The following is a 15,794-nucleotide window of genomic DNA, read 5'->3' as shown; positions in this document are numbered from 1 at the left end:
TTCATTCCACAATTAATGAGGCTTAAAAAATACAATAATCCCAGTGGGAGATAATTCACGATTATCTGTGATGTGATGAGATGATTTGTGTTGTGTCCTTAAGCAACAGTTTTTAAGTTCCTCCCCTAGAGCTGGTTTCGACATTAAGAACCCTCATAGGTACCAAGTTGGGAAGAAAGGGTCACTGAAGGAGGAGGTGGCTACTCACCTATCAGGTCTGCTTAATGTATCCCTGGTTGAGGGATACAGTTGGAAAGTACCAACTACTCTACATAAAGCAAATGTTTTATCTAATGATCCATAAAATAAATAAAATGCTTTTGTAGATGTTCTCACAAGATGTCCCTTATTCACTGCTATTGGCAAATTCTGCCATAAGCCTCTAAGAGACACTGTACTTGTTTTTACTTGATTACTTACCAAATTCCTCATATTTATTACTACTGAGGTCAGGAAAAACAATTCCTTTAGTTGCAGCAAGGGGAGCTAAGGGCAAATCATCTTTAAGAGTTATGAAAAATAATGGGTGAATGGATAAATGAAATGTGGTATATACATATAATGGAATATTATTCAGTCTTAAAAAGGCAGGAAATTCTGATACATGCTGCAACATAGACGAGCCTTGAAAACACTGTACTCAATGAAATAAGCCAGACACAAAAGGACAAATATTGTATGATTCCATGTATATGAAGTACCTAGAATAGTCAAATTCATAGAGACAGAAAGTAGAATGGTGGTTGCCCAGGAGCTGAAGGGAGGGGTAATGGGGAGTTACTGTTTGATGGGTATAGAGTTTCAGTCTGGGATGATGGAAAAATTCTGAAGACGGATACTGGTGGTGGTCACATAACAATGTGAAAGTACTTAATGCCACCAAATTGTATACTTAAGAATGGTTAAAATGGTAAATTTTATGTTATGTATATTTTACTACAATAAAAAAAGTTATGAAAAACGGAATAAGATTGCAGGTGGAAGCTATCTCAGATGAGAAAGCAACCATGTATCTAGGACAGTTTAGGTACACATAGATCTGTAAAGGGAAGCAGGATGGATAGGATGGGCAAAATGATCCCTGAGTGTTCCCCCAACTGAACTACAAAGTGAATTTCCCAGATGAACTGCTATACAGCTAGCCAACTGCAGCAGGGACTGTAGCATTTGACCACCCTGCTTCCAGGAATAGAATTAGAACAGGGCCTTAGGAATTACTAAGATAGGGATGTGCTTCTAACAAGCCATCAATGCTTCTGTTAGGGACAAATACTTGGAGGTCAGGAGCCTTGTCTGATTCTTTGTAGCCCAGACTCCCAAAAGGTATCTGGCCCCTAGAAGGTATTTAGTACATAGCTATTGAACATAGATGAAATTTGATTTGGTTTATAAAATGGAGAATAGGTAATGTCTTTTTGAGAGTGTTATATTTGATGGGAATGAAATAATAGTACATAAACACACTGATACAAAGATAAGGCATTATTCTTAATACAAACAGGACAAATGAGCCTTGGAAATCTCCCTGCATGTCACAGTTTATTTGCCATGATCTAATTTCTTAGTGAGTTAGAGGTAATTTCCACTGAAGAAACAGGAAGCTCTGATTTACTTTTTTCTTCTTAGTCATCTTGGGAAAAGTGGGGAATGGGGCTTTTTTGACTACCAGGTTACTCAACTCTTAACAGGATGTAACAAAGGATGAACAAAGTGATTTACTATTCAGAAGGACATGGGGTTTACTTAGAATGAAAAACACCCTAGAAAAAAAGAGTCACTTGTTTCTTTTAGTGATTTTTCTGGCTCTAAACCCCTTCAGTTTTGATGGGTTCGTGTGCAGGAGGAACTCTAAGGTAAGGCATTGAGAGCCTCGCGGATCTTCCCTGGTAGGTCACATCCAGCTACTCTAATCATATTGGACAATACATTTAATTATCCAATAAATTTTATTATCCATGTTTTATATATCTGCTTCCTATAAATGAGTATCATTTAAGTCTATGATACACTGAGAACAGTCAAGAATTGTTTCTTGCATTTATGATTTAAGAAGCTATATTTAAAAATTAAGACTTGTGTTTATGTGACTATAATTATAAGGAAAATTAGAAACCGAACAGCTGGATATTTATAAAAACGGATATTTCAGGAAAGGATTTAAAGTTAGAAGCCCTTTCCAACTCTTTTGTAAACCAGAAAACATACAATTATTTTAAGAAGGATTTCATTTTTACCCAACTGCATTCTAGATTTCGTCAAAGGAAAAACATTCAGAAATCTTAAGACTTTTACTTCCTTGAATTTTAGATGGATTGCTTTTCAGAATTTTTCTAATCAACATTACGTGAAATCCTCTAGCTGATAAAAGGCCAAATGTTTACATTCTTCTCAAGAGGTTGAATGAATTTTTATGCATTGACCCAGAATGGGATTCCAGTGTTTGCCATACTGAACAGCAAGGAATAATTAATTTTCACCATCCATGTACCGTACAAATATGAAGTTAAAATAGAATTTTCACTGACGGTTAACACTGTAGATTCCACGTTATGATTAGTTCCAAGAGCACAAGAACGCTGCATCTTCAGTGGGAAGTGTACTTCTCAGTTGTAACAACATCCTCAGAGACTTTTCAGTTTGTCTTTACCTTGCTCTTTTTGACTGCAAAGTGCAAAAGATTCTCGAACGAACTGCCTGCACATTGGGCACTGCTGAAAATACTTAACACAGCCATCACACAAGCACGTGTGTCTACATGGCAAGAGCACCCAGTTCACGGTCCCATTCTGGCAAACCACGCAGTCCTTGCTATTCTCTTCTGGAGGCTCTATTTCACTTTCAGATAGTCCAGCCTTTTCCAGCAAACTTCGGTCTGTGTTTTTTTCCTCTGGAGAGGAACTGCTGGAGGGAGTGGAATTATTATTTGCCGACATGAAAAGTTGCTGAAAATCAAAGAAACACATGTAAAGATATTACAAATGACAATTACGCTTCAAATCCGGGGGTCATAAGACGTGCTAAAAATTTATGAGCTAGCAAATCCAATAACTAATAATAGCTAACTTCTATGATAACTAACTGAAAAATATTATCTCTTTATAGATAGTCATTCTTTGAAACTGCAAACAAAAAAGACAGAGGATAAAGACTAGAGGGTACAACTTACCTTAAGATCATGAAATTGACCTTGAGCCAGGAGTAAATATTGATACAATATTCTACAGGAGAGTTTATAAGTCTCATCAGGAATATGAATTACTGACACCATGGAAATCTAAGATAAAAATTGAACACCAGTCAGTACATACCTCCTTATATTATTTAACAGATATGTGAAAAATACTTCTCAAATAAAAATAAGAGGTTGATAAATTAGAAAACTTACAATAAGTTCCTTAAATCACAGTCACAAAAGAGGGCCCAGTTACATATTTTTGCCAGAATTATTTTATTTATACTCAAATTGACAAATTCAATGTTGTTTCAGCAAAAATAGCAATTAGTTTTTATACAGCTGTATAAGTTGACTAAAATTTTCATATGGAAAAATAAAACATAAGAACAGCTAGGAAAGGGGCTTCCCTGGTGGCGCAGTGGTTAAGAATCCTCCTGCTAATGCGGGACACGGGTTCAAGCCCTGGTCCAGGAAGATCCCACATGCCACAGAGCAGCTAAGCCCGTGCTCCACAACTACTGAGCCCGCGAGCCACAACTATTGAGCCTGCGCTCTAGAGCCCATGAGCCACAACTACTGAGCCCGCACACCACAACTACTGCAGCCCACGGGCCTAGAGACTGTGCTCCGCAACAAGAGAAGCCACCGCGATGAAAAGCCCACGCACCGCAATGAAGAGTAGCCCCTGCTCGTTTCAACGAGAGAAAGCCCATGTGGAGCAACAAAGACCCAATGCAGCCAAAAATGAATAAATAAATTAAAAAAAAAAATAGCTAGGGAAATATTGAAAAGAAAGCTATGAGAGGGACTAAGCTCAGTCAGATATTAAAGCACACTACAAAGCCTCTAAAATTAAAACAGTGTGGTACTGGCACATGAATAGACAGATGGATGGAACAGAATAAACAGTCCAGAAACAGACATAACTATATATACAAATATGACAAAGGTAGCATCTCAAATCATTAAACAAAGAGAGCCTTCTTAATAAAAAGTATTGGGGCAACTGGATAGCTGTTTGGAAAAATATAAAATTAGATGCATTCCTCATTCCATACATAAGAATAAACTCCAAAAGCATAAGAAATCTAATTGTGAAAAATAAAACTATACAAGTACTAGGAAAAACATGTGAATTTCTTTTTAGTTTCAGTGTAGAAAAAGACTTTCGAACTATGACCCAAACCCAGAGGCAGATAAATTTGACAAACCTAACTACATAAAAATATAAAATTTGACTGACAAAAAGCACTATAAGCAAAGTCAAAAGACATATGACAAGCTGAAATATATATTCACAACGTATATCACAGACTCGGGGTTAATATCTCTAATTTATAAAGAACTTTTAAAAATTGAAGAAAAAGTGAATAAAAATCCTATAGAGAAATGGGCAAAAGACATGAACAGATAATATACAAAAAGATAAAAACATGGTCCTTAGCCATATTAAAAGATGTTCATTTCACTCACAATATGATAAATGAAAATTAAAACTTGACTGAGATATAATTTCTTTCTCATCAGGTTAACGAAAATTGAAAAGCTTGTCAGTACACTCTATGGAGAAGTCATCACTCGCATATACTGCTGGTGGAAATGTGTTAAAAAAAAAAATACAACTCCAAAGGTACAATTCCAATGGAGGGGAATTTGGCAGTATGTAACAAAAAGAAATGTATTTACTTAGCCTTCAACCACATAACCTCAACAATGTTAAAATACGGACACACAGGTTATTCAGTGCAAGATTATCTGTTATTGCAGAATACTGGAAACTACCTGAATGTCCAACCACAGGAGATTGGCTGAATAACTGTCATACATGGATACCCTACATACAATAAAGTGCTAGGCAGCTGTAAGTGAAAAAAGCAAGAACATGTATAGTATATATAGGGTGCTACCTTTTGTGTAAGAAAGAAGGAAAAATAAGAAGAAACAAAGACATCTGTATTTTCTTATCATTACAATAAGAAACATAGGAAGGATAAACCAGAAAACAATGAACTTGATTATCTGTACAAGAATTGGGGTGTATGAGAATGGGGGTAAGGGATGAAAGCAACATCTGAGTATACCACTTTATATAGTTTTTTGACTTCTGAGAGAACTAATCTGAGTAATTTATGGACACAGTTTTTGACTATAAATCCTCAGTTTGGGGCAGGAAATAAGGAAAGGGCAGTTTGAGGATCAAAATAATCATATTCAGTAATGAATTATAAACCACTGGGGGAAAAAGGAATTCATGAGGCCATGAGGATAACAAATAGATAAACAAAGAGGTAAATCGGAGGACTCTTGTTTGTAATAGAATGCTGAGGGCTGACTGGAGGGCTGGAGTTGGAAAATAATCTTTTTTTGTTGTTGTTGTTTTGTTTTTGCGGTACGCGGGCCTCTCACTGTTGTGGCCTCTCCCGTTGTGGAGCACAGATTCCGGACGCACAGGCTCAGCGGCCATGGCTCACGGGCCCAGCCGCTCCACGGCATGTGGGATCTTCCCGGACCGGGGCACGAACCCATGTCCCCTGCATCGGCAGGCGGACTCTCAACCACTGCGCCACTAGGGAAGCCCTGGAAAATAATCATTTTGCAACCATCATGGTAAAGATGAAATCTGGTAAGAATCATTAATGGATATTAAATCCAGGGGGAAATTTTACTAAAGAACAGGATATTTGTATGGTCTTAAAGTGCCTCCCCACACACTGCTTATTACTTGCAAGGGAGGGAAAAAAAAGGAAACAGTGGAAAATTGGATAACACCTTGACTGAGAGATCAAAATTTACATCACCAATGAGGGAAAAGAACCTCCCATTCTTCTACAGGTGATGCCCTGAAACGCACACATAATCACCTGCGTGGTACACTGGCTGAGAATGCTCAACTCCAATCTAATCATGATGAAACATCAGACAAAATGAGAAATGTTCTATTTTACAAAAACAGTGTGTGCATGTGACTCTATTCTTCAAAAATGCTAATGTAATAAAAGACAAAAGAAAGGCTATGGAAATGTTTCAGATTAAAGGAGGTTAAAGATACGTGACAAATACAACATCTGACTCTAGACTAGAATCTGTACTGGAGGGGAAAACATGTTGTAAAGAATACTGTTAGACAGACTGACAAATTGGAATATATATTATAATAGATTAGATAAAATATTATATCAATGTTAGATTTATAAAGTAGATAACCATATTGTAGTTATACAAGAGAATATCCCCATTATTAGGAAAACACACTGAAGTATTTGGGTGTAAAGAATCATCATGTATACAACTTATTCTCAATTCATTAAAAATATATATATACACATACACCCATAAATATGTATGTGGGCAAATAGTGAAAATGGTGCAAATGTTAACAATTAACAATAGGAGATCAGGGTAAAGGGTATATGGATGTTCTTCTACTTTTTTATTTTTGCAAGTTTTTGAAATTATGTCCATAAAGAAAGTTAAAAAACAACAACAACCCTATTATGGTTGTAAACATACAATATCCTTTACAGCCTTATAAGGATTTATTAATTTGGCAGTGACTTCAGAGGCTTTTAATACTAAATCAAAATGACAGGATTGGTAAAAGATAGTAATGTTATCACCTACTACTAACAATCCTGCCATTTAATTTAACATTAAAAGCCTCTGAAGCTACTATCATGCTAGTTATGAATATATATATAGTTGTAGATTTACATTTGATATGGAAAAGATGTTTAAAACATACTATTAAATGAAAGCAGATCCCAAAATAGTATGGACAATTTGATCCCATTTTTGTTTTAAAATTACATACATAAAGGTCTAGAAAGATACAAATATTCACAGTGGTTATCTTTGGATGATAGAATACAGGTGATTTTCCTTTTTTCCCTTTTGGCTTATCTAGATTTTCTACTTCTATTTCCTGCCACAAACATGTATCATTTGAGTAGTACAGAAAACAAACTAGTATAATTTAGTAAAAATGAAATAAAAATTTAAGTCAAGGTCTTGCAGTGACAATCCCTACTTTCCTTATCTACCTAAAATAACAAACTGGTTCCTAACTACACAATCTGAATGTAATTTATTACTGTTACAATAGGAGTGAGAGAGTTAAAAAATTTCTTTCTTAGATTTAGAATTTCTGACCCCAGATAAAATACTGAAAAACCAAATGCCCAATTTGCTTTTAAAATTAAGAACAGAGAACATTCATACAAAATATACTAATATGCTTTAGTGCCAGTGTTAGGCCCCACCAGAGAGGTAAGAAAGCGAGAAGCAAGGATTAACAGGAAAAAAAGAAGGGAACCTACTGATAAGAACAGAAGATACAGAGAAGGACCCAGGCAGGGAGGTGTATACAAAGGACCTGAGAGCCAGGTACTTTGTCTGCCCTGTGGGAATAAGCCTCCCCCAACCACAGCCGGGCCAGTAGACTTCATTTCAGTTGCATCAGGGACCTGAGAGCAAATCTTTCCCTGTTTAGAATGCCACTGAACTGTACACTGAAAAGTGGTTAAAATGGTCAACTTTATGTTATATGTATTTTACACCTCCCAACACCAAACACACTCTCTCTCTCTCTCTCTCTCTCTCTCTCTCTCTCACTCCTTCTCTGTTTAGACTGAGGAGGAAAGTTAGAAAATAAGGAAGAGTCTGAGTACTCACGTTGACAAAGAGCACCAGCAGCGAGAGGGAAAGGAACCACAGGGGAAGCTGAGAGGAAGGTGACAGATCTGACCCTTTCTGTTTCGAATGAAAGGAAAGAAGTAGGGGAGCTTAGAAGAGATGGGGGACACAGTGGTGAGAGAAAGGCTATCTTGCCCAGGTAGGCAGAGTGAAGGACGGAAAGGCTGGACATATCAAACACCAACTTAATAGGTCTTATTTATCTTCAGTTGAAAAGAGTGGGAGGGCCAAAGGGAGGGACAGGGGAGACAACCAGAAGAGCTCTCCTATGGACTATTCAGGAGCTTGGCTGTGAGGCTCTATGTGGCTCACTAACATTGCTTGGTATGACTTTTTTTTTCACTTATCAAATTTACTGAGCACCTACTGTGTTTCAGGCACTCTGTTAGGTTCTGGAAATACACTGCTGTTAGTATGACTTTTATTTGGAAAAAACAAACTGACTTCAGCTCAATGGAACTTCAATTTGATAAAATTAAACCCCGTTCCCCAAAAAACTACAGAGGCATAACTTATTGAGCAGGGTCTAGATCTCCCAATTAGGGTGTGCACCTTCCAAAGCTCAATGTGTGCTGGTTTTGGTGAGATACTCCTGTTAAAAACAAAGCATACTGCCACAGGACTACAAAGGCTCAGAATCGAGCCCTGCTTCCATCTCTTATTTCCTGAATGCCTGGGAGTTTTCTTTAGTCTCTTTCAGTGTCTATAAGACAGATGCCCTAACACACAAAGTTGTTGGAAGGAATAAATATGTTAATGGTAGCGAATGTACTTTGTATATTACAAAGTGTCATAAAAATGTTACCATATCTTTATTCATCAACATATCTATTTCATGCACTTCAGAAAAGTAGTAAATTGTGTATAAAGCCATTCTAATCATGATAGGATTTCACCAAAAGTTTATTTCACGTACAAGCTTCTACCATACTTATAGAAATGTCAGGCTCAGGACCTTTTAGACCTCTAACATGCTTTTATCTTCCTAATTGGGGTAAACTACCAGACTAAAGAAATAATTAGCACATAATGAGAAAAGGAGATTAAAATAATTACTAAAAATATAGGGACCAAACACATATAAGATGTAGGTGCAGCAGGGGCTATGATGGAACCAAGATGACTGCAAATATGCAAAGAAAAGAGTGGATACTGTCTTAAAATCAAGCCCTTCAGATCATTACAATGTTTATTTATTCAGTGCTAAAAATGCTAGGAATAAACATGCTTCCTAACAGACCTTTTTCTATGTGGCAAAAATGACAGAATATAGGATGATGAAATTAATGTAATTCAACTCTATCTTTCATTTTCTAAATAAAATCATATTCTTGCAATCCATATGGAAAAAAACAAGTCATGCTCTGAAGGAGCATTACACATATAAAACGCATACAAGTGTACTTCCCATGTATTCATTTTCCAAAAAAAAATGTGTCCAGGCCAAATGTATATCCTCAGAAATTAAAATAAACCTTTTTCTATTTCACCAAATAATTAAGACCCATCATCCAAATCACTTAAAAGTTAATGTTTCCACAATTTTAAAATTACTTACAATATCATAAATTTCTCGGTTATCTTCATCAGCTAGGGTCAACAGTGCTACCAATGGATAGCGAGATCTGGGCACTGTACCAAAGTCTTCAATTTTAGTATCTTTTGGTAACTGGCAATATATTTCTTCTTTGCTGTCCTTTTTAATACTTTTTGAAGATGTAAAGAGAAATTGCCACTATAAGCAAAAATACAATATACCAAAGGGGATAAATAATAACTTAGCAACACTATTTTATCCATAAAAAGTCTAATGTCTAAAATTTTCATGTGCTAATGGATATATCAGATAAAAGGATACAAATACTGCTCTTGATAGAGATATTCACTATACAGAGCATCTTCTAATGCTTGAGGAGTGTTTATTCGGAAGCAATAAAAGTGCTTCTGCAGAGCTTCATATAATTTTTGAACACTGCACCCCCAGTAGCAAGTAAGGAGGCTATCTTCAAGGCAATCTGTTGTCAAAGTTATGCCAGCTGTGGAAAACAAACGAGACAAAGAGAAGAAAATTACCTAATGCTATGTCTACTACAATTATACATAGCCAGTAACAAAACCTTCCTTTTGGTTGCTGGCCAGGCTGACGGCAGTTAAAGGAACTCATTAAAGGGTACGTGCCTATAAATGAAGGAAATGGTCTCTAAAACAAAAGATATAAAAACTTCAATGTCTACACAATTTTAAAGCGCTGTCAGTAAACTCTAATTTACATTATTTTATATTTATTCTTGGAAGTTATAAAGATTTTTTTTGATGACTTCAAGACTCTTCCCACATATATTTAAAAAACTGGAATACAGTTCACTATTGATAACCTACCACTCTAATAGTGTATATAATCCTAACTACAAGAAGTAATAGAGCTGTCTCTAAAAGTGGATGCATACAACCCATGCGGTCCAGAAGATGATCAGTGGAGTAGGAAAAACATTAAGAAGAAATTGAGCCTTACTAACGTTAACATACTCATTGACAACACTGATATACTCTTGTCACACAGTTAATGTCCCATGTAATATGCAAAATATCCTAAGGAAAGAGCGGAGATTCCGAAACATGGAGGGTTTAATAGTGTTGCCCTCATTCATTTGTTTGCTTTCAGCATAGTAAAATATATTACAATTTAAGTAAACCTGATTAAGTGGATATATAAGTTATAAGTGGACATTCAAATTATCTTATATAGTTTTGCCTATTTACCTAACACTTACATAGGACTTACTATGTGCCACCTATATGATTTTTTCCCTTGCTCATTGCAGTTGTAGCAATATTAAGTTCAAGGGCAGCAGCATCCAATGTCTCATACTGCTGGCAGTGCAAGCTGCAACATCTAGTGCTCAGTGGCCATGGCATACTTACCACAGCAAAAGGGCATGGTTTTGGTCATTGTTCGTGGCTGAACAGCCTTGGTCTCTGATTATGGCTCTCCAAACCTACGGGCAATTCTGTAAGCTACTCAATGTCCTTGGAGTCATTTCTGTTGTTTGCAAATAGGAATTTTTATTGATACATTATGTATTTTTTAAAAGGTGATCAAGAGTATGAGTTGGAAGGAGATACACAAACACAAGCAGATGCTCTACAGCAGGGGTCCCCAACCCCGGGCCGTGGATGGGCAGCGGTCTGCCGTAGCCTGTTAGGAACCAGGCCGCACAGCCGGAGATAAGCAGCAGGCGAGAGACAGAAGCTTCATCTGCCGCCCCCCATCGCTTGTGTTACCGCCTGAGCCATCCCCCCAACCCTGCCCCGCGGAAAAACTGTCTTCCATGAAACGGGTCCCTGGTGCCAAAAAGGTTGGGGACCGCTGCTCTACAGGACACCAAAAATTGAGCTTTACACTTTTCTTCTCACTATTCAGTAGTATGTATACAGCATCTCAGATTCTGAACATGTACAGTAGCAGCAACATAGAGCAATTTCTAATCATTGTTAAGCAAAAATCTTAATTGGCAGGAATTTCACATAGGTAATTGGAACAGAATTTGATTTCAAATTTTTAAATAATGCCCAACATCAGGTATTAATTCAAGAATGGAAAATTCAGTTAGTTATTTTTCTTGATTAACTATTGAATAGCTGAAGAGGAACACTCTATTAATACAAATTATATATATATATGTATATGTATACATATATATTAAAATCACACATACTTTCCTCTATGTCACTAAAGAACCACAAAACATGAGGAAAGGAAAAAAAGTTGGACGTAGACAGGACAGGAAAAAATATAAAAGGCATATAAAAAAAAGTAGAAAAAGAAAAAAAAAAGGAACCCAGAAAATGATTTCTTAATATTATTGTATTACTGGCAAAAATGCAAAAAAATGTGAAAAGATCTATGTTTAGAGCACTAGTTATAGCAAAATGCTGGAACCCACCCAAATATCTATCAATAAGGGATTAAATGAATAAAATATGGAATATTTTATTTTTGTTTAACATCTTTATTGGAGGATAACTGCTTTACAATGGTGTGTTAGTTTCTGCTTTATAACAAAGCTATACATATACATATATCCCCATATCTCCTCCCTCTTGCATCTCCCTCCCATCCTCCCTATCCCACCCCTCTAGGTGGCCACAAAGCACCGAGCTGATCTCCCTGTGCTATGCGGCTGCTTCCCAATAGCTATCTATTTTACATTTGGTAGTGTATATCTGTCCATGCTACTCTCTCACTTCGTCCCAGCTTACCCTTCCCCCTCCCCGTGTCCTCAAGCACATTCTCTATGTCTGCATCTTTATTCCTGTCCTGCTCCTAGGTTCTTCAGAACCATTTTTTTTTTAGATTTGTTAGCATACAGTATTTGTTTTTCTCTTTCTGACTTATTTCACTCTGTATGACAGTCTCTAGGTCCATCCACCTCACTACAAATAACTCAATTTCGTTTCTTTTTATGGCTGAGTAATATTCCATTGTATGTATGTACCACATCTTCTTTATCAATTCATCTGTCAATGGACGCTTAGGTTACTTCCATGTCCTGGCTATTGTAAATAGAGCTGCAATGAACATTGTGGTACATGACTCTTTCTGAATTATGGTTTTCTCAGGGTATATGCCCAGTAGTGGGATTGCTGGGTCATATGGTAGTTCTATTTTTAGTTTTCTAAGGAACCTCCGTACTGTTCTCCATAGTGGCTGTATCAATTTACATTCCCACCAGCAGTGCAAGAGGGTTCCCTTTTCTCCACACCCTCTCCAGCATTTACTGTTTGTAGATTTTTTGATGATGGCCATTCTGGAATACTTTATAATGAAGTACTGTAACTCTTAAAAACGAATTGAGCCATTTCAAAATATCTGCATGTACTATCGTGGAACAATCTTCAGAATATATTGTTGAATGAAAAAAACAAGGTGAAGGGAAGTATATATAGTATGTTACTGTTTACCTCACAGGAGAGAATATCTATATATATGGTTTTACTTACACTAAAAAAAAGAACAATGGAAGGATAAACGTTAAAAAAATATATATAAAAACTCAACTTACAGAACATAGAAACCTACCCAGTGTGTTTGCTTTGTAAAAAGAATCAGAGTTCCAGCGGTTCAGAGCTGCATACAAGACTTGTGTACAGACTTTGTACATCTGACTACAATAGGGAGTGTCAGAGTCTACTCACCACTGGATATTACTCATACTTTAACATAATATGTCTCTGAAATTAATAAGTTAACAAAAAGAACTACAGAATCTATAAAATTCTACTCCCTACAATCTTTCATAAACTTTTCCATTAACAGACTGACAAGAGAATGTCTCCCTTTAGTTCTTCCCGCTTCTTTGCAAATAGAATTCCCATTCTTACATTTTCTTAATCTTCTATAATTCAGTGTGGACACAACGGCATCTTAGATCTGCTGATCTAACAGATCAATAACAATACTGGGGCACAGGCATAAACCAGAAAATTCAGAAGCCAAATTAGGTGAGGCAGCATGGATGTGACCTCTCTCAACCTGCCCTTACGTGCCTAGCTGTAACAGCCAAGTAAAGCACAGCACAAAAGATAGCCTTGCAAAAAACTGGAAAAAAAAAAGGACTACAGTCAAATGAGTTGAGCCGTTAAAAAAGGAGAAACCCTAGGGCAGAAAAGCCACAAACCTTGAAGAAGAAGCCCTGAGAAAGAAGAACTATATACAAGGAGATCATGCATGAGGATAATAAAACCGGAGGGAGTACTGGGAGCTGAAAATTTTAGGTTGTAGGGAAGAGAGGTTCACAAATTCCTCCAAAAATGCTACGTGTGTCATCTTGCACAAGGGAGCTGTTTACAAAAGGAGAGCAGAATTCCTGAACCACCACGGTTCTGCACATTTTAATCAGGAATGTTTTCTAAACAAGTTAGTTTTCTCTGTCCTATCTTGAAATTTGTTCTTCCTAAGTGCAAAATGTCAGAATGAACCCCTTATCTACCACTGGGGGGAAGAAAGGTCCTTAGTTCCCTTTAAGTCAATTCAACTCAACTAATATACCCTGAGTACTTACTTTTTTAAAAAAATAAATTTATTAATTTAATTTATTTATTTGGCTGTGTGGGGTATTTGTTGCTGTGCACAGGCTTTCTGTAGTTGCGGTGAGCGGGGGCTAGTCTTCATTGCGGTGCGCGGGCTTCTCACTGTGGTGGCTTCTCTTGTTGCAGAGCACGGGCTCTAGGCATGCGGGCTTCAGTAGTTGTGGCACATGGGCTCAGTAGTTGTGGCTCGCGGGCTCTAGAGCACAGGCTCAGTAGTTGTGGCACACAGGCTTAGGTGCTCCGCGCCATGTTAGATCTTCCCAGACCAGGGCTCAAACCCGTGTCCCCTGCATTGGCAGGTTCTTTTCTTTTCTTTTTGCTGTTTTGTTTTTGTTTTTCAGCAGTTTTATTATGATGTGCTTATAATGATTTTCTTTGTATTTATTCTACTTGGGGCTTGCAGTGTTTCTTGAGTCTGTGGCATCAGATCCTTTATCTGTTCTAGAAAATTCTTGGTTATTGTATTACTTTTACAACATTCTCTCTCAGCTTTCCTTCTGTAATTAATGGTGTGTGTGTGTGTGTGTGTGTGTGTGTGTGTGTGTGTGTAATGCTCTTTTTTATCATTATTCCTGAAGTATAGTTCTTCAGAAATCCCTAACAAAAATCATCTGATACTTGTCAAATGCTCTATTCTTTGGAAGAATGGGACTCAGTATTTTGGTTCCACCTGTCCTAAGAAATTTCAAAAGCTCTGTTCAACTTCACAGCCTCTCAGCTACTGTTTTCTGCTCAGCTTCTCAGTCTCTTAATTACTCAATTATAAACAAAGAAAAACACCGAGCGTCAGGCTAATGGCAGGTGGACTCTTAACCACTGAGCCAACAGGGAAGTCCCTGAGTACTTACTTTTAATGTCATTAAAGCTTCTACCCTGGGGACATGGAAGCATCATAAACCCACATACATTAAATAATAACAAAGCAATCCCAACAACCCACGCCTAATAAACAGAGCTAAACAACTAAGATTAAAACTGATTCTCTGCTTTATTTTCAAGTAAATCAGGTCTCCAGGTGTTCACCCTTCCTCCTCTATGTGCCAGGCATCTTAGGTACAGCAGTGAAAATAAAGACTTGCATTTTTAAACTACCTATATACACATCAAATGAAATAACCTCTTACAATCTCACAATTATTGCTCAGAATATTATTTCAATGTTCTGGTTAGACACCTTCAATAACATCCACCATTCCACAGTTTAAACAAATGAATTTTATTCTACTGAGTATAATTCCCAGCAAAACGTTCTTCTTATTTCCCCACAGAACATAGATAAAGAATGACATGCATTGCAAAACTACAATGAGGTACCACCTCACACCAGTCAGAATGGGCATCATTAAAAAGTCTACAAATAACAAATGCTAGAGAGGGTGTGGAGAAAAGGGAACCCTCCTACACTGTTGGTGGGAATGTAAGTTGCTGCAAGCACCATGGAAAACAGTATGGAGGCTCCTCAGAAAACTAAAAACAGAATTACCATATGATCCAGCAATCCCACTCCTGGGCATATATCCAGACAAACCTATAATTCAAAAAGATACATGCACCCTTATGTTCACAGCAGCACTATTCACAATAGCTAAGACATGGAAACAACCTAAATGTCCATCAATAGATGAATGGATAACGAAGATGTACATATATAGGACGGAATACTACTCAGCCATAAAAAAGAATGAAATAATGCCATTTGCAGCAACATGGATGGACCTAGAGATTATGATACTAAGTAAAGTAAGTCAGAAAGAGAAAGACAAATACCATATGATATCACTTATATGTGGAATCTAAAATACGACACAAATGAACCTATCAATGAAACAGAAACAGA

At 37.0% G+C, this 15,794-nt stretch overlaps 1 protein-coding gene across 1 annotated transcript in view; it reads right to left on the bottom strand.

The window, feature by feature from the left end:
* Window positions 1–465: 465 nt before the first annotated feature.
* CGRRF1 (cell growth regulator with ring finger domain 1) overlaps window positions 466–15,794 on the bottom strand; it is a 30,652-nt gene continuing 15,323 nt past the window's right edge. Inside the window, exons 3-6 of the mRNA XM_022570526.3 lie at window positions 9,726–9,903; window positions 9,426–9,573; window positions 3,167–3,274; window positions 466–2,942 (exon numbers count right to left, since the gene is read on the bottom strand). Of these exons, the coding sequence (XP_022426234.1) occupies window positions 2,622–2,942; window positions 3,167–3,274; window positions 9,426–9,573; window positions 9,726–9,903 (755 nt within the window). The 3' untranslated portion in view covers window positions 466–2,621. The remainder of the gene's footprint in view (window positions 2,943–3,166; window positions 3,275–9,425; window positions 9,574–9,725; window positions 9,904–15,794) is intronic.

The sequence above is a fragment of the Delphinapterus leucas genome, chromosome 2 (genome assembly GCF_059928025.1).
Source record: "Delphinapterus leucas isolate spDelLeu-1000000601 "Yukka" chromosome 2, BTC_Dleu_Yukka2, whole genome shotgun sequence".
Taxonomy (NCBI): Eukaryota; Metazoa; Chordata; class Mammalia; order Artiodactyla; family Monodontidae; genus Delphinapterus; species Delphinapterus leucas.
This window is presented reverse-complemented; position numbering and strand designations above follow the sequence as displayed.